Here is a 25490-nt window from a genome sequence, read left to right as displayed (position 1 = left end):
TTCCAGAGGGTGGGACTGGACCGCGAGTCTGCCTAGGGAGGGTTGACATCAGGGACCCCGAGCTGTTTTTGTCATGCCTGTACCAGTGCAGGCTCCCCAACCTGACCTGACCTGATTGGGCGTAACTGAGGCTGAGAGTTCTGTTGCTTTTATTGTTTGCTTGAATTTTGTAATGATTCATATGTTGTGTTTTGGTTTACAATGACTTGGATGCCATTTTAGGCCCTCAACTGCCACCATTTTGTAATCCTGTCATTAGGTCCAACTCCCGCGTGTTTAGAGGCCCGGTCACTGAAGTCATGACCTGTGTTTTACTGACACAAGACTTCTGGGAAGTCATTTCCTTATCTGATCTGTGGATACGAGAGCTCTCAGGAAGCTCGTTCATCGCTCTTCTCGTGTGTTACTTTCAGTTTTGACCTCTTGCTTGTTTTCTCAGCTGTGAATCTTGTGTCTCATTTTGGCTTCAGTTTCCTTCCTTCTCAATCCCTTTTCTGTTTTCCTATGTGTGTCTTCCAGTTGTGCTCAGAAAGTTTATCTGCCAGTAAGTTGACTTTGTGTTTTCGGTTCCTGGTTTCTGATTCCCATCTTGTGCTCCTTATTTTGACGATTTTGGTTGGCTCAGACTCCCCGTTTTTGACCTCTGTCTGTTTCTGACTCTGCGTTTCTTCTGGTCACTTTCCTTCTCCATGACCTCTTCGACAAGACTGTTCCAATTTGCCCTTTAGTGCACAAGCCAGAGGTTTATGGTCATCCTTCTCCTTGTGGAGCTTTTTGCTTTATTTTGGGACTTTTCTAGTTATTTTGCCAGCTCTGCTTGGTTGTGGCCTACCAGACTAGAAGCCAGCAGTTAGCAGTGAGTAGTTGGTGCATTGGTGTGAGCCTCTTCAGGGCTAGCCAGTGAAGATCCTGCCCTGATGTGTCGCTATATCTCTGGAGGCTTCACACCCATGTTTATGACTACCAATTACAACAGATAAAGCCTCCTCTGAGCTGATTACACAACACTATAATAATAATTAGTAATTCTTTGCATTTATATATTGCTTTTCTCACTACTCAAAGCACTCAGCAATTGCAGGCCAAGGGCCTTGCTCAAGGGCCCAACGGAGCAGAGTCCCTTTTGGCATTTGCGGGATTCGAACCGGCAACCTTCCGATTGTCAGTGTAGATCTCTAGCCTCAGAGCCACCACTCTGCCTCACTACAGGTAAAGCTTCCAAACTCCCTGACTGAAGCATTGCGTCTTCTCTTTTGTGACACTAACTGTTGAATACTCTGTTTCCAAGTTGCACCACAGCAGCTTTCAGTTGTCCAAGTTTACGGATCTCTCTCAGAGTCTCGTGTGTGTGTTTCTTCTTTGAGCTTCATGTTGACGACTTTCTGGTGAGGTTCCACTGCGTGTTCTTTGATTTTGATTTCATCGTTGTTGCTGTTTATGCTGTTGCCTTTGTGCTGGTGATGACCTCTGGGAAGAACAAAATCTGCAGTGCATCCTTTGGGATATCGTCAAAGATGGAAAGTGTAAATTCAGTTTGAATGGTGTGTCACGAAAACCCCGATGAGACGTTAAGAAGGTTTGGGCCAGCCACCTGTATAATATGTCCTGGCTGCAAAAACGATTTAAGAAATGATATACAGATCTTTCCAGATCGGAGTCCACAACTGAACTGCAGGTACAGAGACAAGATGGCCATTTTAAAGGCCAGTGTAGGAAGTGACGTCCTCATAGGCTGGACCGGAAAGTTATGTTATCAGAGGCGTGACCAGAAGTGGCATCATCAATGGCGCCAGAACCGAAAGTGATGTCATCACAGAAACTGGAAATGTGCGGGATTTCCTAAGAATGGTCTGCAAGGGATGGAGAAAGACAGTTAGTGCACCCTGCCGCCCCCTGGTCGGATGTGGAATTGCCATTATTCAAGTCCTTTAGTTGATTCCTACTGGCGTGTGTGTGACAGGTGTTTAGAAAAGCTCTTCACAGCACCTTCCCAAACACAGAGCCCTGCCAAGAGGATGAGATCTGCCAAGAGGGAGCCTCCATGTCTAAACTGTTAAATTTGGTTCTGTCTTGTTAGACGCAGCCATAGTCTACCTCGATATCCAATGCATTTTAACATTATGGTTTGGTTGGACACTGAAACTGATTTTGAAGCTCAGTAATCTTGGGTTTTATTCTGCATTTTTAGGGTACTAAAGGTTTCACTGGACTGAAGGGTGAGCCAGGACCACCTGGAGACAGAGGAGAAGATGTAAGTTCTTTGTGTTGTTTATCATCATACAGTTTCTTAAATGCAATTAAATGAAAGGAGCAATTAATGTGAAAGAATAACCGAGTGACTACTGCAACCCACTGAATCACCCTGTGATCCTCCTTCCAGAGTGAGGCTGAGTGAAATTGAGAATCAATCGATAAAATACACTTAGCGACCGGCTGTCCAGGTGGTGAGGGTGCCTGGGGGGTGTTGGGGGGGCACAGGTATGAAACATGACAGCGGCTGAGTCCTGCAGGCTCAGTACTTTAACTGGGCACAGCAGATCCCATTCCAGTGCCAGTGTGGGGGCACCATGCCACCTCTACCTCTCTTTGAAGGCTGCCCCTCAAGTTTATCAAGTAAGGCAGGGAAAAGTCAAAGGGACGGATGGAATTTCAGGGAGCTGTTTGTAGTCAGGTGTTCCTCTGATGACAACTTAGAACTTTAGAGCTGTGATCTGTGAGATGTTCACATTTATTTCTTGTTGTTTTTGACGGTTGTTTTACAACACAGGGACATGTGATTCCTGATTTTCCCATGTCTGGACTATTTAACACAGTCATTTTTATTTTCAGCACATTTTGGTATTTACTTCAACTTCATTTTATTTTTCATTGGGTCAGTTCGTAGAGACAGGGCCTCAGAAACTGCACAACTCGTCACACCAAAGGTGTTGTAAAAGCCAGCTGTTATCCATGGCTCTGTATTTATCTGTATTTTAAGTTTTATTGTCAATTTTGACTTCTTATTTTTCATATCTTTATTTCTGATATTTTTCATTATACACTGCATTATGAGCTCAAGAGTTCCTAAGCACACAAGTCTGGAAAAATACTCAAAAACATCCACTAGAGGGGGAAAACGCCATCAAAACCCTAGATAGTTACTCAAATGGCAACATAGTATCTTTATTCTCAAAAGCTCCGTGAAACAAAAATAAGCATCAAAGGAGCACAAATTTACTGAAGGCAATGCTTTGGAAAAAGGAAATTCCAAAAGCAAACAAAGTCCCAATCACAAATCCAAAGAGTAGTCAAAATAGAGCACAGGGGTCAAAAAATCCAAAAAGAAATTCACAAAAAGCACAATAACCAAACTCACCAGAGAGACTCACCACACCACGAGCGCATTCACAATGAACCGCCAGGGACTTTATAGGGCTGAGGGCAGTCTCGTGACAGTGATGGGCAAGTGACCCCCCACAAAACACACAGAACACAGCAGAATACACGCGGACACAAACAAATGAAATAATCGATACAGTTAACATGGAATAAGAGCAAAGTAAGCTTAAAAAAGAGCTTTTGAACCCCAGCCAGAGGGGGAAGCCTGGCAAAAACATGACATCCTGTCTCTGTCCTGTCACTTTGTGGGTGGAGCCCCCAGGAGGCGGGGTCACCCTGACGTTACTGCTACTGGCCCCGCCCTCTCACTATAAAGGGCAGCGAATAGGAGGGATCCAGTGGGAGATTACCGAGTTGTATTTGTAGAGATGTTTACTGCTTTGTCTGACTTTCTGCTCTTCTTTTTATATTTTGTGGGTTTTTTTTTGACTGTTTGCTCTTTTGAGAATTTTGTTGAACTTTTTCCGTTTTGTTAAATAAATCCTCATTTAAACGTATTCTTTGTTTTTCCTTTTATGTACAAGCCAGGGGTTTACAGTCATTCTCTTCCTTGTAGAACTTTTTGCTTTATTTGGGGGATTATCTAATTAAATAGTAGAACATTTTACTTTACTTACTAGTTCTCCTTGTGTGTTTAATCTATTAAAATATGTGTGTGTGTGTGTGTGGTTTATTGTTATTTTTGTTGTTTTGAAGTACTGTCATTCCTTGTCATTTGTGGGGGTTAAGGGCGCAGGAGCCTCAGAAATGTGAAAATCTGCAGATACATTTTGGGGACCCCACCTCATCTCCTAATACTGTACAGTTAATATACAATAACATACAATTGATTATTTTACACATTCTAGGCAATACAGTATCAAACACACACACACACACACACATATATAGATCTTTCAGGGGGCGTTTTTGATTTTATTTTTTAATGCCTCACTTTCCAATCAGTCATTTTGAATCTGCAGTCCTTGCTGACTTCATTTTTATTATTTTTCAGAATTACCTTCCCGGAAAAGAAGGCCCAGCAGGACCAAAGGGATACCCAGGACATCAAGGTGAAAATGTACGTCTCCTCTGCTTGCTTGTTTAACGTTTGTTTTGTATTCACTGTAAAAAAAAAAAAAAATGAATGCATTTTAGAGCTTATCTTTTTACATTTTTAAAGGGGTTAACAGGAATGACCGGACCTTCAGGGCCAAATGTAAGTAAAATGAAAACCATGGACTCCTCGTTCTGTTCACCTGCAGAAAGAATAGAAGAGCGTGGGGTGGAGAACTTGACAAATGAAGGGCATTGTGGGGTTAGTTATGTTGTGACGCTAACATGGACTGCAGAGCTCAGATTCACGTAACGCCCTTTACTAAGGCAAGTGGTGGTTTATTTTATTTGATTCGGGTTTAGAAAGCCAATCTCAAGCCCTGCTATGAAACCTTTCTAATTCCACAAACAAACGCTCTTAGTCTCACTATAATGCATAAATCATAGAAATGTATTGATGATGAATGAAAGGAAGAAAAGACAAATATAAAGACGCACAGATTTACCCCTTTACGTGTTCCAACCTCCACTCCAAACTGTCACCCTGACCTAACCAGTCCACAAGTACACACACCTAAATATTCTGAAACACACGTAAAAAAGTCTGGGGCAGCCGCTCGTATCTCACCGTATCTCACGTGATTTTGTTTTTATTCAGTTTTATTGAGTGTTGCTGTTCACGCTGAATTAGTCCATTCAATTGGTCCACGATGTCAAAGCCACACTGACAAAAAAACAGAGACATAGGTACTGTATATATGATATTTGGAATAATTCATTTTATGACCTGTATAGTAGATTTCGGAAAACCTTGTGGCACTGATGCAACATTATTCATATTCATTCGCATAACATCGTGCGCTTGTAATCAGTGGCCGCGTTTTAAATTGTTTTCGATCTTGCCAGTGTCCCCTTTTGGGTGCTTGGGGTGTTTCTTTTGTACTCCAGGACATGCAGAGGACAGAACAGTACAGAGCGGTCAATCATCAGATTCAAATGTTAACAGATCCCACACACCCACGGACCGTCCTTTCTACATTTCCGACATGTGTAGCTGTTGAATTGCGCACACTTCTCTCTGTGCTGTGTTACTCTTACACTGAAGGGGCTGAGGGGAGCGGTGGTCTTGGAACAGAAGCGTGTCGATGTTGCATCCTGTTTTGTTTTATCCGTCGGCTTTTCTTGTAAGAAGCGACGACGAAGCTCCTCTGTAAGGTGAGCCATGAACACTCTTCTTTTCTCAGTGGCCCCCGTGCATGCCTTGCACAGTAAATGTGCGTTGATCGCCGCCAAGTCATGTGTGTTATAGCGCACATTTTGAAGAAATCATTTTATGACCTGAATTGTACCAATCAGAAAACATCATCACACTAATGCAATATTATTTGAAAACGAACAGCGTCAGATCGGGTGTAAATGTATGGCATTTCTCAAAGTTTGCTCTTTTTCAGTTTTATTCTCTCACTCACGTTCATGCACTCCCTTGCCTTTACCCACTCCTCCTTCTGATCTTACTGCAATTAACAGCGCCAGTATAAATTCACACGCTGTTCAATTTCATATAATATTGTATTGGTGCGACGATGTTTTCTGATTGGTACTATTCAGGTCATAAAAGGGTTTCTTCAAAATGTCCCATATATTTGTCGGTTTCTTTTTTGCCCTGGTGCTGCACCAGAAGGCGTGAGATTATTCAGTGCGGCAGGAGCACGCAGGTGGCCGGTTGCTTGCGCTATAACACGCTTGACTTGACGGCGACCAACGCACATTTACTGTTGTAATAAAGGCGCTATATAGCGCCAGACCCGGCACAGAATACGCAGAGGCACGTGTTCATACTCACAGGTATTCATTCTGTTGCTCTTCAGCCGTGGGCACACGTCTTCCCCGTGTCCCACCGGCCCAACACAGTCCCAAGCACCAAACCAACACAAACCCACACTTTCCTGCTCCACCACTCCTCCCAGGCAACCTCGTCCTCTTCCTCCCGATTCTGGCCTTGATTGCTGGGAGGCAGGCCCTTTTATGCCCCACCCGGGAGTGATCCAGGTGCCTGACCAGCTGGACTTAATTGCACCTCCGGGTGGGGCTGATAAACCGTCCAGTGTGGTGGCTGGATCTCTGCAGCACCCCCTAGCGGCCACCCCATCTCCCAACCGGGCTGCTGTGGTGGACTCCATGTCCCATGGAGCCACGGGGAAGATTGAGGAGGAATCCACTGCCAGGGAGACTGCCCCCAAGCGCCCCGGGGAAGGTATTGCAATGTCCATAATGGCTCCCCCGGGACGTATGCGGCAGAGGCGTCCCGGCCGGGCATGGGATCCGGCTGTCCGTCACACTGTATATTGCATGCACGGGGGCCACTAAGAAAAGAAGAGTGTTCATGGCTCACCTTGTAGAGGAGCTTCGTCGTCGCTTCTTACAAGAAAAGGCAATGGATAAAGCAAAAGAGGATGCAACATCGACAAGCTTCTGTTCCAAGACCGCCGCTCCCCTCAGCCCCTTCAGTGTAATAGTAACACAGCTCAGAGAGAAGTGTGCGCATTGCAACAGCTACACATGTCGGAAACGTAGAAAGGATGGTCCTTGGTTGTGTGGGATCTGTTAACATTTGAATCTGATGACTGCTTATTGCGCGGAACTGACCGCTCTGTACTATTCTGTCCTCTGCATGTCCTGGAGTACAAAAGAAACAGCAGCAAACAGCAACATGTGGGGACTGGCAAGATCAGAAAAAAAAAAAAAACACAGTCACTGATTACAAACGCAAGACGTTATGCGAATTAATATGAATAATATTGCATCAGTGCCACAATGTTTTCCGAAATGTACTATACAGGTCATAAAATGAATTATTCCAAATATCATATTTAATTACGCCTCTGAATTTTTTGTCAGTGCGGCTTTGACATCATGGACCATAAGGTGCTACTAATTCAGCGTGAGCAGGAACACTCAATAAAGTGACGGTGAGATACAAAGCAGGCAGATTCGCCAGCATTTGTGTGTCAGCTTTTATCCCACCAGATCAGAGAATTTCCAGTTCCATTGTCTCAAACCACCACTCACATCTACAGTTATTCCCAGTTTCAGATAAAATGTAACCGTGTCAGATCTTTGGGGGTTTGTTGTATCGTGATCATGACTGAGAGAGTAAAAGTGAAAAAAAAAATGCTATTTTTTACAAGTACTATAAATTTACACTGGCTCTTACAGACACAAATCAAATGAATGTTTTTAATGTAGAATATTAACAAAAAAATTCTCCTGGGAGCTGGTTTTGAACTCACAACCTCCAGATTATAAGTCAGCAGTTCTAACCACAGCACCATACTTACACCTTTTGTGAAAGTGTTTATTTGATATTTGTCCATCAGCCCTCACACATTATACAGTTCATGCCTACATTTTGTTATTTATTGCTAAAACATGAAAAACGTTTCTGTTTTAACGATGTGTTTACATAAATTGTTGTAGACACACAACACACATCTAATTATTTCCCCTTACGATTCTGGGTAGCTCACTCCCGGATAATCAATCAAGGCAGGAACTGGGAGAACTTCTTGCCCATTCTGAGGAGGTGGGTGGGATGGTATAGCAGGCTGCTTGCTGCTTGGGCTTATCAACACATTTAGAAGACAAAAGAGGCTGACGGAGAGGTGCAAGGGGATTTAAGGTGGGCCGGATCTCCAAGTTTTATTGTTGGCTCTGGTAATTCTAATGTTAAAGATATCTCAGACCTAAATTACTTTTGGTCTCCAAGAATACATTTAAACATACAAAGGCTCAGCACTCTTGACTATTGGCCATTTATCAGCCAAGAATGCCTTACTTGATGTCCTGTTCCCTACTATTGGGTGGAGCTCACACCCTCAGGCTTAATAAACCTCGCAGCACAGAGCGTATGGCAAACGTTTGGCTGCACCAGGTGCTCAAAGAAATCTACCTTATTACCATATATACTCACATATAAGTCGGGTCTTGAAACCCAAAAAATCAATCATAAAATCAGACACTGATTATGCACCTGTTCAAAAATGCAAATCTTAATTTTGAATTTTTTTTTTTTTACATCTTCTTGTCTCCTCCAGTCTCACATCAGTTCCTCAGGTGCATCAACGGTGCACCAATTTCTTTTGCTACTTCAATGATATTTCATTTAAAACCAGCTTCATATTTTCTTTTGATCAAACGCTCCATCGTAGAAAAGGGATGCTCTTACAATAAAGGTGTATGAGGGTGTGAAATACAAAAAAACACAAAACAGTGCAAACGTCACTTCGGAATAGTTTGGGTATCACCATGTGGTCACGTAGGCACAACAGAGAAAGAGAGTGAGTTTAGGAGCACACGCTGATACAGTGCATTGCCACACTCACATACAAAAAAAGGGCGTGTGCTTCATGGTTAATCTTTTAGGTGGCCGTTAGCAAATCAGAATCTCTAGGACCAATAACGTGAGTTTTCCGCATTCGACTTATACGACCAACATTATAAAATACCAGAAATAATACGTTAAAATCAACTCCCGACTTATCCTTGAGTATATACAGTACTTCAACCACTCTAGACATTAAGACAAAGGATTGAAAGTTAAAAGCATCAAGGAATTTATTACAGGAATACAGTAATCCCTCCTCGATCGCGGGGGTTGCGTTCCAGAACCCCCCGCGATAGATGAAAATCCGCGAGGTAGAAACCATATGTTTGTGTGGTTATTTTTATATATTTTAAGCCCTTGTAAACTCACCCACACTGTTAACATTATTAGATCCCTCTAGACATGAAATAACACCCTTTAGTCAAAAGTTTAAACTGTGCTCCATGACAAGACAGAGATGACAGTTCTTTCTCACAATTAAAAGAATGAAAACATATCTTCTCTTCAAACGAGCGCCGTCAGGAGCAGAGAATGTCAGAGAGAGAGAAAAGCAAACAATCAAAAAATCAATACGTGCTGTTGGGCTTTTAAGTATGCAAAGCACCGCGATAAAGCAGCCGCAAAGAAGGGAGCATTTTTTAGAGTAGCCTCCGTATCTTCTAAACAAACAGCCTCTGTGCAAACAGCCCCTCCGTCAGGCGCAGAGAACGTCAGAGAGAGAGAGCGCGAAATTAAAGCAAACAATCAAAAAATCAATACGTGCTTTCATTTCTTAGAGGAGCGTCCATATCCTCTAGGCAAACAGCCCCTCTGCTCACACCCCCTCCGTCAGGCGCAGAGAATGTCAGAGAAAGACCGAGAAAAGCAAACAATCCGCTCGGGGAAGCATATCGTATATCATTGAGGAGTTTTAGTTAATACATAATACATGCTCTGATTGGGTAGCTTCTCAGCCATCTGCCAATAGCGTCCCTTGTATGAAATCAACTGGGAAAACAAACTGAGGAAGCATGTGACATAAATTAAAAGACCCATTGTCCGCAGAAATCCATGAAACAGCGAAAAATCAGTGATATATATTTAGATATGCTTACATTTAAAATCCGCGATAGAGTGAATCCGCGAAAGTCGAAGCGCGATATAGCGAGGGATTACTGTAATAATACCAGTAGAACAAAGAATAATAGAAAATAGGACTGATAGTAAAGTCTGGATATATATAATCTTTAGAAAAAGCTTACGAAAAAGTAAAAAGATTACAAGGATGAATGTCGCAGGCGGCTTGTGATCTGACACTCGTAGTTGTTCATGAGATGCTTTTCTGATGATCAGATGGAAACAGCCGCACATTTGCTGGCGTCCTCTTCTGATGTCGCTCTGTTCCCTTCTCCTGTTGTTTTCATCCCTTCTTCTTCCTCCCTCCTATTTCCCTCCTCAGATGATGCATATCTTTTTATATAATACGCTACCGTGGCTGTCAATTTGTCTGTCCAGGATTTTAAATCACCTGTAGCTTTCAAACCGTTTGATTTATTGACCTGAAATTTGGTATACATAATCTATGTGATGTCTACTATTCGCTTTTGGGGTGATGATAGACCTCTAAGGTTACTCCTCTTTTTTTATTATTCTATTGTATTGTGCAGTGAGCCGTTACTGGTGTATTATAAAATTCTACCTGGAGGGTTTTGCAAGATGTGACTGTTAGATATTCTGATTGGCTGGCTGTTAATATGATGAATGATTTCACTGTCCATTTTCCCAGACAATAAAACCTTTTTGATCTTCCCTGAGGTATCGGCAGGTCTTCCTTACCCAGGCTGTGAAATAATTTAGCTATTTTTGCCCCAGATGCCCAGGTTATAAACTAATTGATAGCCTTAGGCACCAGCATGTCTTCCTTTCTTTATCTGAAGAGCTGTTTTAAAAGTGTGGTACAAATAGGAAGAGGATATGCTTTGATTTGTCCTGAATGTAGTTCATCTGTTGTTATATTGAGCAAAACATAATAAAAATACAGAACAAAATTTACAGATTTTGTACCCCACAACAACACTTTAACAAAAGGTATAGAAGTGTGCTTTTTTTCAAGAATATAACCGAAGAATAAGAAATTGTACAATTTATGTGATGCGATCAATGTGTAAAAACCGAAGCCCAAATATCAGTCAATAGGAAGCAGACATGTCCGCTTGGCTCGTGCAGAAGTAAGAACTGATGTCTCATAATCAGAGGTTGTAGGTTCAATCCCGGATCCTCCCTGCATTTATACTTTTGAGTAGTGAGCTGCTATTATAGGCTGGTCTAGATCTAATTATGCAATTTTCATTACACTATAAATTGAGTTTATTACATAGAAAATCACCCAAAAAATCCCAGACCATTAAGAAGTGTGTGAACTGACGACATGAAGAATCGTCTTCGCGCCGAACTGGAATCGTCCCCGCAAAAATTAAAGTCGATCTGGATCTGCAGAATTAGATCTGGACTACCCTGTATTATTATTATTATGACTATTATATAATAACTAGCTGTAAAAGCTTGTGCTGTAAAAAGCCCGGGCTCCTAGAAACCACTGGCACTTTAATCACTCAATCGTATCGGTTGTGTATTAGCGGCTCCTTGTCGGTTTCATTTTGCCAACATGCTCGCCTCCATTGTCTATCAGCGGCTAAGCGAGTTTTTCTCTCCTCTGATTTTTCGTTTTGCCGATGTGCTTGACTCGCATGTGTATCAGCGGCGGCGGTTTCGCATTGACGACAGGGTCACTTTCTTTGTGCTTCACGCTGTTGCCTCACACTTCCAGGCCAGACAGACAAACAGACACACTTCCATGCGTAGACGTTTATATATAAGAAAACAAAAATTTGACTTGAGTCTGTAACACCCGGTGTAAATTTATGGTGTTATGGAACAAGGGAACAAAATGGATTTTCATAAGTGAAGAGCTCAACACAAAATTTAAGCGAATTACAATTCTCAGATTTACAAAGACCTAACAACTGTCACTTAGACAGAAGATAAAATGCGAAACACCATTCAGGCTTGGGGTTAACACCAATGACGTTAATTCAAGATTTAAAAAATTCTAAACATTGTACTGCATTCTCTATTCAAGACATTTCAACAAATATTAAATTTTTTGGAGAAATTCCCTTAAAGAATAAGTATTTCAAATCTCCACAAAAATGGTGCGCTGGGAAATCAAGTTGTTTCATGTAGACAGACAAACAGACAGACAGACATGACGGTGACAGTAGGAGCTCCTAAAACCTAAAACCTTTTCCACTTCGGTTGCTGATGTAGAGTTCTCGAGGATTTCCATGTAGTCCATTTGATGACTCTTTGTAAATCCCCTGCTGGTAAATCGATGCCAGAACCATCCAGGTTGTCCTTCCAAAATGGCCTCCTGGCCGGGTAAGGGAGTACCCTCCATCCCTAGTTGGAATGCCAGTCCACTGATTATATTTATGACCGTGTGCAAAGTAAATAGATGTGAGTCAAAAAGGCCACAGTGGACAGCAGTGAGCCACATTGTGAGTTACAGAGGACTCCGACCTCCATGTCAAGATTGTCACACAGTGCCCAGCACAACAGGTTTAAAGAGCAGCAGTATGAGGGGCCATCCCACGTCCCACTTGGTGTCCACACATCAGGATTTTGACTTTTTCTTTATGGTTCGGTGGCCACCCTGATAGCATGAGAGCCACACCACAGCTACCAAGTCTGACCATGAGGGGTGCTAGTGTGTCAGACCACCTCTCAGTTTCTCCCTCCTTGTATTGCCTTTCTTGAGCTTAACGTTATGTGGCATTGGGGCAGATGGAATTCTGAAGAACAAGTCCTAATGACACTTCATGTTCTTTTTGTCAGGAATGTGAAATGCTGGAAATCATCAAGAATCTCTGCTGTAAGTAAAGCCCTCTTCTCTTTGCTGTTTAAGTCATACGTTGTAACAGTAGAGGGCGCCCTTGTGGCACCTCATCTCCTTCGTTTTCCTTTGCCGTTGTTTACTTGACACCACGTTGTTAACACCTTGTTGTGTTCCCTTTCATATTATCACCAGATCTTGAATTTGTGGCGTCACCGGTAGTTATGGTACCCAGTAAATTTATCAGCGCTTGGCATCTTCGGGATTCCTCATTGGTTATTCCTATCAACTTCGCTCATTTCTATTTCCAAGCAGGCCCTAGCTATCAGTTTCTATTTCAGTTTTTTGACTTCTCCTCTGTTTCCTAATCTTTTATTTTTGCATTGCCCATTGGTGACGTTTGCCCATTTCTGACCACATTATTTCTTTCCTGGATCATACCCTGGTTGTGCATTTGCTCACAATACACATTCTGAAAGTGACACCAGATTAGAATGAGCGCCCTCTAGTGGCTCCTGGTATCCCTGCGGTTTTATAGTCTCCATTGTAGCCGTTCAGCTGCTCATTCTATAAAGCACAGTGGGCAACATGGAGTCACTGCAGCCCATTTAAGAGCCAAGTGTGGGAGGACCATGTGCCCACCCTAATCCAATCAAACAAGTTGGTCCTCCCACAATCAATAAAAAAGAAAAATTGCAGATGCCCTGTAGATATTGTATATTGTGGTGTTTGAAGTGTGCCAGTGCCCATCAGCACCTTTTCCAGTTTTAACACAGGGTACCTCTTCATATATATAGCGTTGTATAGCGCCTTTCACAGAGAAGCATACCTGGCAATTAAAAACAATAACTAGAACAAAATAATACAGAAAATGAAAGAAGACGGGCAGCGTGTTGGACTGTCTAATGATTCTTCTTTCCCCTTTTCTCTTTTATGTGACCAGCCTGCTGCGGTGAGTGTCATTTCCCTAAATAGCCGCAGTGTGATCCCTTCAGTCGGTTAACGCCTGACACTTGTGCCGTTCCTCTGATTCCTGCAGAGTGTGACTGCGGCCCGGTGGACCTGCTGTTTGTGCTGGACAGCTCCGAGAGCATCGGCCTGCAGAACTTCACCTTGGAGAAGGAGTTTGTCATCCGGGTCATCAGTAAGATCACGCAGAACGGGAAGAGCAAGGTGGTTGCCGACATTTTGTGCCTTTGTCCATCATCTTGTAACTTTTATATGTTATTTTAGTAACCAAGCTGGCAAATAAGGAGAAAAATGACAAGCACCCAAAAGCCAAGTGGGTTTATGGGACCTGAAAACATGTGCAGTAGCTGGAGGCTCCATGGTCCTGCTGACTCACTGCCTTTTAACCAAATGCCATAACTTAATAAGGGCATCTGATGCCCACTTGTGACTACTTGATGTGCACTGGAGTGGGCAGGCAGCACAGCAGAGACAGGACCAGCGTAGGACATGGAGAAGAGTGCAGAGCAGTGCAGTACAGTGAGAAGATGTCTCACACTTCATACTGTATGGGATATGCAGCAATGGTGAAGATATGAGGGGATAGACAGTGAAATGGAGATGTGAAAGGCACTTCATGAATTAGCTAGACAGCTATGGCATATGCCTTATGAAATGGACAGAGAAAATGGATATGAAAGGCTCTATATGATAGACAGATATGAAAGGCACTATATAATGAATACCTAGATAGATAGAAAGCCATTATATGATAGATAGATAGATAGATAGATAGATAGATAGATAGATAGATAGATGATAGATAGATAGATTGATATGAAAGGCACTATATAAATTAGCTAGACAGGTATGGAATGTGCCATATGAAACAAAGAGAATAAAATGGATATGAAAGGCACTATATGATAGACAGACAGATATGAAAGGCACTATATAATGAATACCTAGATAGATAGAAAGCTACTATATGATATATAGATAGATGGATAGATAGAAGTGAAAGACACTATATAATAGATAGATAGATAGATAGATAGATAGATAGATAGATAGATATGAATGGCACTATATTTTGAATACCTAGAAATGTTTGATAGAAAATCACTATATGACAGATAAATAGACAGATATGAAAGGCACTATAGATAGATAGATAAATATGGAGGCACTATATCAATTAGCTAGACAGGTATGGAATTTGCCAAAAGAGAGTAAAATGGATATGAAATGCACTTTCTGATAGATAGCTATGAATATCAGTATATCATTAATAGATGTCACAAGTCACAAAATTCATATGGGATATACAGCAATGGTGGAGATATGAAGGGATAGGCAGTGAAATGGAGATGTGAGAGGCACTACGTGAATTAGCCAGACAGCTATGGAAGTGTCATATGAAACAGAGGAAGTGGGATGGATATGAAAGGCATTATAAGATACATAGAAAGATATGAAAGGCACTACATCAATTAACTTAACCACCTAATGTAAACTGAAGTGGGCAGGCAGCACAGCAGACACAGGACCAACACATGGCATGGAAGAGTGCAATACAACTTAATTAATGTAAGGCTGTACAAGGAAATGGGGGGTGGGTGGGGATGGCTTAAGCATCATAAACACAACCAGTAGGGGGAGGCAAAGAGCAGCAGAGCACACTACAAAGTGCAATAGAAGGAATGCAAAGAGTAATCTAGTTGACTAAAAATGCAAGAGAAAAGGAGAATGGTATCACGTCTAAAAATGGGAACTTGGCAGAGAGATACAGCTGCAGATAGGGGGCGCCACACGACATCATAGCAGAGTCACCCTTGATGCAGTGCTAACTCAGCTCTGTAATTAATATAAGGAATTCAAAGTGTGTCATAAATGAATGTTGGGTGGAGGACTTTAGTCTATGATGGCATGTGTTGTATATTGGTCAGACATCTATAGATGTAACTGGTAAGAATAATAAGGGCGAAGGATTCCATCACGTAAGCTGATTTGTGTTTAATTTTAATGATGGGGTTTATTATATTCTTGTTTATCAAGGTGCTAGAATCTGGTCACATGTGTGTTGTTTGAACAGACAAGGAAGAATTTTACTGTTTACTTGACAATACTGCTACAATGATACACAGAGCAAGAAAAAAATCTGCCAGTAGGAGGCACCAAAGAGCCAGACAGCAGAGTGCCCATCAGCACAGCATTTGGCAGATTCGAAAGCAAGATGATGAGAGCATCGACTCTGAGGATTGTTGAGAAGCCCAGAGGTTCAGGAGAGCCTCAGAGTAGAGTCCACTGGATCAAGAGGAGCCAGCTGAGGTGGATTGGGCGTGCGGCTCCTCCCAGGCACATCCCACTGGGCAGACCCCTCTTGCACCAGGCTTGGGACACGCTGGAGGGGGTTATATCTCTGTCCAGCTTGGGAATGCCTGGGATGTGAAGTCTGAGCTGACCCACCCACTTGGTCTGCTGCCACTGCAACCCTACCAGGCAAAAGTGGTTCCCAAAAAAGGGATGAGGTTAAGTAGATATTAATATTTAAAAACTGTGGCGCTCAACAAATCATTTTGGTTTTTCTTTCGAGATTTCACAAAAGTCCACTTTTCAAGTGATCCAGTACAGCCATCACGGCACTCGGCAACTCGTTGACCTGAGCGGCCCCCGGAAATCTGTGGCCGAATTGAAAAGGTGAGTCTCCTTCAGCCAAAGTGACATGTCGGAAGTAAGCAACTTTCAGTGGGGAATTGTTTTCTTGGCACATGTTGGCAGTGTGGCATAGTAAAGGCTTTGGACCTCAAACCCTGATGTTGTGGGTTCACATTCTGCTACTGACACTGTGTGACCCTGAGCAGGTCACTTCAGCTGCCTGCGCTCTAACCGGTAAAATGAAATGCAACTAACTGTATCTCAGAGGTTCTAAGGGGCCAAGTAAGTAAATGGAAATGTCGTGGCTGCAAATCACACACCTTGTCTGTGTGGCGTCTGCCTCTGATCCCATGGCTTTTCCTCTGGACACTCCGGTTTTCAGCCCAGGTTGGTTGCTCATTTTGAGTGGGCCCTGCTTTGGGTTTCTTCCTGCCTTGTGCTCAGTGCTGCCTGAACAGGCGTCAGCCTCCTGGGGCCCCAAACTCAGACACGTTGGCCTGAGAGTGTTATGTTTCAGTGATAACAGACTAACAGGAGGCTCTCTGGTTGGTCTGTGGTCCAGCATGGCTTTTGGATGGCATAGCAGTAGCAGACAGCATGGCCACCTGTGTAGGACAGCAGCAAGACAGACAGACAGACAGACAGAGAGATACCCTGTGCGTCTGCAGGCCTCATTTATATCCATTTCTAATGGGCCAGTTCACACCTCTTGCACCAGTGGGTGTGTAGTCCCCAATGCCTAATGATTTATCAATTGTAAAGTTAAAGAGTTGGGGAGCAGCACCCCGGGTGAACCCCTGTATATAACTGGACAGCACGCAACATGCACAGACGTCTTTTTAGACCCCAGTTCAAGTCAGAACTTGGTAGCCATCTTCATTATGTATGTCGATCTTGGACAGGAAGAGGAGGGTCCAGGTGGACGGACAACGGAAGTGACATCAGCATTGGAGTGACGGTTAGGCTAACATTCTGCAGCTGGAGGAAGAGAGAGGGCATTAAACCACAGTGCCAACCCCTGGGTCAGCAGGTTATTACCATCACCTGAGCCCCTAAGCTGCCCCCCATACAAGTGGACTGGGTGGTGCAGTGGTCCTGCTGCTGCCCCGTACTAAGGAGACCCGAGTCCTCCCTCTGTGGAGTTTGCATGTTCTCTCTGTGTCCTCAGAGTCGTTCCAGTTTCAAAGACATGCATGTTAAATGAACTGGTGATGCTGAATTGGTCCCTGTGTGCGTTTGGTGTGTGTGTGTGTGTGTGTGTGTGTGTGTTCACCCTGCAATGGTATTGCACCTTGTCCAGGGTTTGTCCCTGCCTTGTTCCCTATGCTACCTGGGATAGGCTCCAGCCCCCCCAAAGAGACCCAGGTCTGGATGAAGCAAGTTAGAAAATGACATGACTATACAGTATATGCTAGATATTACAACATTTAGCTCTCCATTACAATGACATGAAAATTAATTTTAGCATGGACTTAGTCCTCATAGTTAATTAGTTTGAAGCTCCCCCTGGTGGTAGAATTGAACTCTGGCAGGCTGTCCAGGGTTTATGGGTTTATTGGGTCCTTATTGTCAGGCGTGGACTCCACCAAAATTGTTACTTCATGTGCTAATCAACATGGGGTCAATTCCTGCCTTATGTCCAGTGCTGCAGGGAGAGGCTGCAGCCCCCTGCAACCCTCATCTGGATGAAGCGGATTTTGGTATGTTATGTTGTGCTCTGTCCATCTGCTACCCCTTCAGGGTCAGGGTGTCATAATCCAGATGAAAATAAAGTGGGTTTTGTGAGGTGGCAGCCCATCAGACGCTGGACATTTTAGACTTCGTGCCTGTAGACTGTGGCTACCCAGCTGGTAAAAATAACTAAATAATAATAATAATAATAATAATACAATGTATTTACATAGGAGAGCAGCTCCCAGCTCCTGTCTTGTTTCTCAGTGTAGCAGTGACGCCATTTTCTAATCCTAATTCTGAGACTGAACCCATAACCTAATACTGGGTGGGGGGTCTAGTCTGGTGAGGTCAGGACCAGCCCTGGATGTAACACACACCAGTCTCATCAGTGGTGACTCACACACCAACACTGGGATCGACTCACATTAAACCTAAGCACCCATCTTTATAATATGAGAAAACCCAAAGAGACATGGGGAGGTGGGGGGCATGAGAAAAGTCAAGGTGTACAGTCAGGTGTCGAGCCCAGGGCACTGGGGGTGTCAGGCAAGGGCACTCTGAAACCTGCAACAAGCATAGACAGTGACGCGTGACCTCATATCGGTCAGTACCTTTAATTGGGGGAGTCCTACCAAATAAACCATATGGATCTGCATATAGAGAAGGCAGTGCCACAACAGGTGAGCGGACCCTGCTTTGAGACCTCCGTCTGTAGGTGAGGTGCTCCGGATCTTCATTCTTTTTTGTTATCCCTACCCAATAATGCGCTACATATGGCAGAAGAGGGGAAAAGCACCATACTCTGTGTCCTTAGCAATAGCTACAGTGGCTCAGTGTCAGAGAGCGGGGTCTCGATGTCATAGTACGATAACAGGACGGGTTTGTACACTTTGTGTTAAGGTTTGAATGTTCTTTGACATAAATATGACAAGCAACTCCTGTGCTGGGCTGCTGTATAAAACAAGCGAATGGGTGCCCCCTGTCTTCAGGGGCCAGAGATGAGCAATTTAGAATGTGACAGAAGTCCGCAACGACTTGGCAAATTATGGCTTTCTTTATCCATTCCATTTAGAGCCATCAAGAACATGCCTTGGATTGCCGGAGGGACCTTCACCGGTGAAGCCCTGGATTTCGCAGCCCAATCCTTTGCCAAATCGTCCTCATCGAACAAAGTGGCTGTAATCCTCACTGACGGCAGGTCCGACTCTAGAGACCCAAAACCAATCTCAGCCCTCTGCAAGGTGTCCGGCATGAGAGTAAGTAAAGTATTCAGTTAGGAGTCCATGATCAACACTTACGACATTTTAGCCTGTGGCACAGCGTGCCTGCGGCACAGCGTGCCTGCCACTATCGGCCAAGTGTAACCCCAACATGGCCGAGGCAGACACATTAAAAAAAAGGAGGCTCAAATAATGTCACTTCACATGTACTTGATTGGGGGACAACTAAATGGCTCCTACCTCGGCCACAGCCTGTCTACTGAGTTGGCTTGACGTCTGCATTTTTCAGCTGAGGGTGCATTAAGACCACCAGAAATGGACACAGGGCAGGAGCCAAGCCTGAATGGGATGGCAGTCAATAGCTAGGCACTATCTATCTATCTATCTATCTATCATATAGTGCCTTTTATATTTATTTATTCATTATATAGTGCCTTTCATATCTAGCTATCATATAGTGATAGACATAAGACATAGTGTCTGTTTATTTATCGCTATCCCTCTTTCATGTCCCCCATCCTGCTTTCTCAGAGGCCTCATCAATGACAGATGGACTTTATTCGGTGTCCGATCGTTAAATGGCGCTGCTCTTTATTCACAATGTCCCCTCTACAAGGTGAGAGTGATCAAGTGTAACCGCAGCGCCCCCCATCTGTGACACACTGCCTAGGTCTGTTCATGAAGCTCCAGAGACTCTGGCTGTGGTCCTGAACGTTTGTTTCCTCCTTGTACCTGAGGTCTGCTATCCATGTGTGTTCTTCTCCCTGTTCTTTACTACATTGTGTCTGGAATTCCAGGATGTTCACAGGCTGAGCCCACCGTCCTACCAGTATTTCCACCGGATTTGTCCGTCAGTGTCATTATTTTAATTCATTTTTATCATCTTGATCTGCCTACCTTGTAAGTTGGCATGGTGGTCTTGCTTGTTGTGATGTTTACTATCGTGAAAGGCGAAATATGAAGCAAAGCAGTATTGAATGCTTGGCATGGGCAAGTCTAGCATTGCATCTTTTTGTTGTTCTGCCAGTTTAAGTGCTGTAAATGTTCATTTCCGCTGGCACAGTGGTTTCCTGTGCCTCCACCCAGTCCTGGTGGATTCGTTTTCAATTCCAGCCCAGGCATTGTCTGTGTGGAGTCCACATTTTCTTTCCATGTCTGCGTGTCCTTTTCTCCCATTAGGACATGCAGGTCACATTAACTGCTCATGCTAAACCAGCATTGTATGACTGAGAATTCCTATGCATGTCAATGTGCCCAGTAATGCACTGGCACACCATTCATGGTTGGTTTCTGTCTTGTATTCTTGTTCTGCTGGGATTGGCTGTGGGCCTCCCGTGACCCTGAAGTGGAGAAAATGGTCAGAGGAAATGGAAGGAAATATAAAACTTTTCATTTCACTTGCCCTGAAGGACAGATGGGCAGCCACTTGTAAAAGTTCATACTGACCCAGCTTGAGGTCTGCGCACCGCAAAGAGTTTTTTTGTGTTGCCCATCATGCCAATCTCAGCCTTCTTTTCTGGAAAGTGCCCAGCATGAGAACTTAAGAGCCAGAAATTCAAGTCTGTGGCACAGCACCCCCTGTCTGCTGGGACAGTCCATGAAACGCCAGCGTAGAGTGGTATGTCACCTAGTTGATGAAAGTGATCTGTGTCAGATCATCACATGAGCTCTCAAGCCTGGGGGCTGCCCATCATTCAGAATGTGCCCCCTGGGAAGAACTGCCACTGCATTGTTTTGAGGAGGGCTGTTATATGCAGTGAAGTCTCAAATACTTTTCAACCAGACTGAGTTGACGGCTCAATCTACCATAAAGTTCAACACTGCAGCTCCTCAAGCATGTCATGTGTTCACATAGCAGGAATGTCTAAACCTGCTGATTTGGTGCCTCCTTGTGGCCAGAAGGAGCCACTGCTTGTTCTGCATTCTCCATGGTTTCCTTAGTATGTCTTTGTGAACAAGTACTTCTTCTTCTTTATCTTTCAGCTGCTCCTGTTAGGTGTTGCCACAGCAGATCATCTTCTTCCATATCTTTCTGTCCTCATCATCTTGTTCTGTTGTACCCATCACCTGCATGTCCTCTCTCACCACATCCATAAACCTTCTCTTGGGCCTTCCTCTTCTCCTTTTACCTGAAAGCTCTATCATTAGCATCCTTCCCCCAATATACTCAGCATCTCTCCTCTGCATAAGTCCAAACCAACGCCATCTCTCCTCTCTGACTTTGTCTCCCAACCGTCCAACCTGAGCTGACCCTCTAATATTTCTAATCCTGTCCATCCTCATCACACCCAATGCAGATCTTAGCATCTTTAACTCTGCCACCTCCAGCTCTGTCTCCTGTGCCACCGTCTCCAGCCCATATAACATAGCTGGTCTCACTACCGTCCTGTAGACCTTCCTTTTCACACTTGCTGATACCCGTTTGTCACAAATCACTCCTGACACTCTTCTCCAGTCACTCCACCCTGCCTGCACTCTCTTCTTCACTTCTCTTCCACACTCCCCGTTACTCTGTACTGTTGATCAAAATTACTTAAACTCATCCACCTTCACCAACTCTACTCCTTCATCCTCACCATTCCTCTGACCTCCCTCTCATTTACACACATGTATTCTGTCTTGGTGGTCCTACTGACCTTCATTCCTCTCCTCTCCTCTCATAGCTCCACCTCTCAGATGTCTCCTCAACCTGCTCCCTACTCTCACCACAGATCACAATGTCATCAGCAGACATCACAGTCCACGTGGACTCCTGTCTAATCTCATCTGTCAGCCTGTCCATCACCATTGCAGATAAGAAAGGGCTCAGAGCCGATCCCTAATGTAATCTCACCTCTGTCACTCCTACCACAGACCTCACCACAGTCACACTGCCCTCGTTCATATCCTGTGCCACTCTCATGTACTTCTCTGCCACTTCTGACTTCCTCATATAATACCACAGCTCCTCTCAGTCACCCTGTCATATTCTTTCTCCAGGTCCACAAAGACGCAATGCAACTCCTTCTGGCCTTCTCTAAACTTCTCCATCAACATCCTCAGAGCAAACATCTCATCTGTGGTGCTCTTTCTTGGCATGAAACCATCCTGCTGCTCACTGATCATCACCTCACTTCTTAACTGGCTGTCCACTACTCTTTCCCATAACTTCATGCTGTGGCTCATCAATTTTATCCCCCTGTAGTTACTGCAGTCCTGCACACCCCCCTTATTCTTAAATATCGACACCAGTACACTTCTTCTCCAGTCCTCATCATCCTCTCACTTTACAAGATTCCATTAAACAATCTGGTTAAAAACTCCACTGCCATCTCTCCTAAACACCTCCATGTTTCCACAGGTATGTCATCTGGACCAACGGCCTTTCCATTCTTCATTCTCTTCATAGCTGTCCTTACTTCCTCCTTGCTAATCCATTGCTCTTCCTAATTCACTATCTCCACATCATCCAACCTCTTCTCTCTCTCATTCTCTTCATTCATCAGCCTCTCAAAGTACTCTTTCCATGGGCTCAACACACTCTCCTCTCTTGTGAGAACGTTTCCATCTTTATTATTTATTTATCACCCTAACCTGCTGCTCATCTGTCCCATCTCGGTCCCTCTCTGTAGCCCACCGGTCCTTTTCTCCCTCCTTAGTGTCCCACCTCTCATACAACTCATCATACGCCTTTTCTTTAGTCTTTTTCACCTCTCTCTTCACCTTACGTCTTATCTCCTTGTACTCTTGTCTACTTTCTGCATCTCTGACTATCCCACTTCTTCTTCACCATCCTCTTCCTCTGTATACTCTCCTGCATTCCCTCATTCCACCACCAGGTTTCCTTGTCCTCCTTCCTCTGTCCAGATGTCATGTCAAGTCCCCTTCTTGCTGTCACCGTTACTACATCAGCTGTAGTTGCCCAGCTGTCTGGTGACTCTTCACTGCCACCCAGTGCCAGTCTCACCTTCTCCCTAAACTCAACCTTGCAGTCTTCCTTTTTCAACTTCCACCATTTGATCCTTAGTTCTGCCCTCACTCTCTTCCTCTTCTTGATCTTCAACACCATCCTACAGACCCCCATCCTATGCTGCTTAACTACACTTTCCCCTGCCACCACTTTGCAGTCTTCAATCTCCTTCAGATCAACTCTTCTGCATAGGATGTCATCTACCTGTGTGCATCTTCCTCCACTCTTGTATGTCACCCTGTGTTCCTCCCTCTTCTTAAAATACGTATTCACCACAGCCATGTCCATCCTTTTGGCAAAATCCACTATCCTCTGACCTTCTTCATTCCTCTCCTTGACACCATACCTACCCATCACCTCCTCGTCTCCTCTGTTCCCTTCACCAACATGCCCACTGAAATCTGCTCCAATCACCACTTTCTGTTTATCACCTCACCCAACTCACTCCAGAAATCTTCTTTCTCATCCATTGCACACCCAACTTGTGGTGCATCTGCACTAACAACATTCATCATCACACCTCCAATTTCCAGCTTCATAATCATCACTCTGTCTGACACTCTTGACATGCTGTTCCTTCAGAATAACTCCTACTCCATTTCTCCTCCCATCCACACCATGATAGAACAGTTTGAATCCCCCTCTGATCCACCTGGCCTTTGTCTCTTCACACACAATCTATCAACCTTCCTTCTCTCCATCATATCTGCTAACTCTCTCCCTTTACCAGTCACACTGCCTACATTCAAAGTTCCTACCCTCAGTTCCACTCTCTTTACATTCCTCCTGTCCTCCTGCCTCCAGACACGTCTCCCCCCTCTTCATCTTCTTCTCCCTCTTCTGCCAACAGTAGCCCAATTTCCACCAGCACCCTTTCGCCTAACAGTACTGGTGGCGGTCTTTGTTAACCCGGGGCTCGACCAATCCGGTATGGAAATTTGTATTGTTGTCCGCATATTGATTTGGCCAGATTTTACACCGGATGCCCTTCCTGACGTAACCCTCCCCATTTATCTAGCGTTGGGACGGGCATAAAGAAACACACTGGCTTGTGCATCCCCTGTGACTGGGTTGTCTTTGTGAACAAGTTAATGTAATCAAATGTTCGAGACAGAGCCATCTGTAACAGGTGTAAGGCAGGGACTTACACTGCAGGGGGTGCTGGTTAGCACCGTCAGTCACTATGTGATACTAATTAATGACGACATCTGATGCTGGAGCCAGCAAACCGGTTAATGACTTTATGTAACTAAACCCATCATTCTCAAAGCCGACAAACCCAATTCAGAAGGCACAAGGTGGGTACCAACAGTCCATGGCAGGGCCGCTCACTCACAGTTTAACCCAATCTGCACACGCCCTGGGAGGAAACTGCAACACAAAACCAGTTCAATTCCTCCAATAAAGTCTGGGCCCATAAATAGGAATTCCCACATTCCAGTTTACGTAAATATCTGGAAAGTGAATTTTTGAAAAGACTTTCACTTTTGTGAGCCCCTGAGGTTCAAGACAAGGAAGTGTAAGATTGAGGAAGGCCTCCCAATAGCAGATAGCGGCTAATCTGAAAAACGTTTTGTAAAAATTTAGTAAAGTGACATTTTAATCATTTCGAGCACTTTCTTCCCTTTAGGTGTTTGCCATTGGAGTAGAGGACATATTTAGAAAAACGTCAGATCATCGTGCACTCCAGGAAATCAGCTGCAAAAACACTGCAAGTCCCGGGAGGTACCTGAACGTCGCCGACTACGCCGAACTTCTGGAGGAAGCCTTACTACAGAATGTCACGAGGTTTATCTGTCAGGGTAAGGAAAGCTCCCTTCGTCTTGTTTTGGCCCGCAATCGTGTGGCCCGCTAGTGCTAAGGTAACAAAGTCAGTGAATCTCTGGGTAATAAGGAGTGCGTCGCCTAAAAACAATACAATAAGTCAGACAATAAACAGACAATTCTTCCTCCTCCTCTCCTCCATTTGAGTGGTTTGCCTGCAGCTTCCCAACTCTGAGTCCTCTACATTAGGCAGCGGGCTCCTTTTTTTGTCAGACCCAGGAATGCTTCCAGTGCCATGCCATGTCTTCCGGGTAGCACCTCTGGGCCATAAGCAAAGTAGGAAGATCCTCCGCCAACAGCGCCCTCTCTCGATCCTCAGGGGCCCTGACAGACCAGACTGGGTTGCCATACGAGGAGCACTGCCACCTGGCATATGGGGGATGGAACCACTCCCAACTCTCAGCTTCTGCTGGTCCCTCCATTAAATTACACCTGCCGGGTAGAAAGTTATTTATTTGTTCTGCCAGCCAATCCATCTGCATCATCATACTGGCCTTCTGTCCGGGTAGTGGGTTCTTCCCTGTCTCATATGGGATGCCCATTCTCCTC

General features: G+C 44.2%; 1 protein-coding gene across 1 annotated transcript in view; it reads left to right on the top strand.

Annotated features, from left to right (window-relative positions):
- The window catches only part of LOC120516045 (collagen alpha-1(VI) chain-like), a 137317-nt gene that overhangs the window by 108633 nt on the left and 3194 nt on the right, over positions 1 to 25490 (top strand). The window contains exons 26-34 of the mRNA XM_039737480.1: positions 2189 to 2251; positions 4373 to 4438; positions 4541 to 4576; positions 12671 to 12707; positions 13612 to 13620; positions 13708 to 13841; positions 16213 to 16316; positions 19021 to 19204; positions 24748 to 24919. Coding sequence (XP_039593414.1) covers positions 2189 to 2251; positions 4373 to 4438; positions 4541 to 4576; positions 12671 to 12707; positions 13612 to 13620; positions 13708 to 13841; positions 16213 to 16316; positions 19021 to 19204; positions 24748 to 24919 — 805 coding nt within the window. The remainder of the gene's footprint in view (positions 1 to 2188; positions 2252 to 4372; positions 4439 to 4540; positions 4577 to 12670; positions 12708 to 13611; positions 13621 to 13707; positions 13842 to 16212; positions 16317 to 19020; positions 19205 to 24747; positions 24920 to 25490) is intronic.

The sequence above is a fragment of the Polypterus senegalus genome, chromosome 15 (assembly GCF_016835505.1).
Source record: "Polypterus senegalus isolate Bchr_013 chromosome 15, ASM1683550v1, whole genome shotgun sequence".
NCBI classification, from domain to species: domain Eukaryota; kingdom Metazoa; phylum Chordata; class Cladistia; order Polypteriformes; family Polypteridae; genus Polypterus; species Polypterus senegalus.
This window is presented reverse-complemented; position numbering and strand designations above follow the sequence as displayed.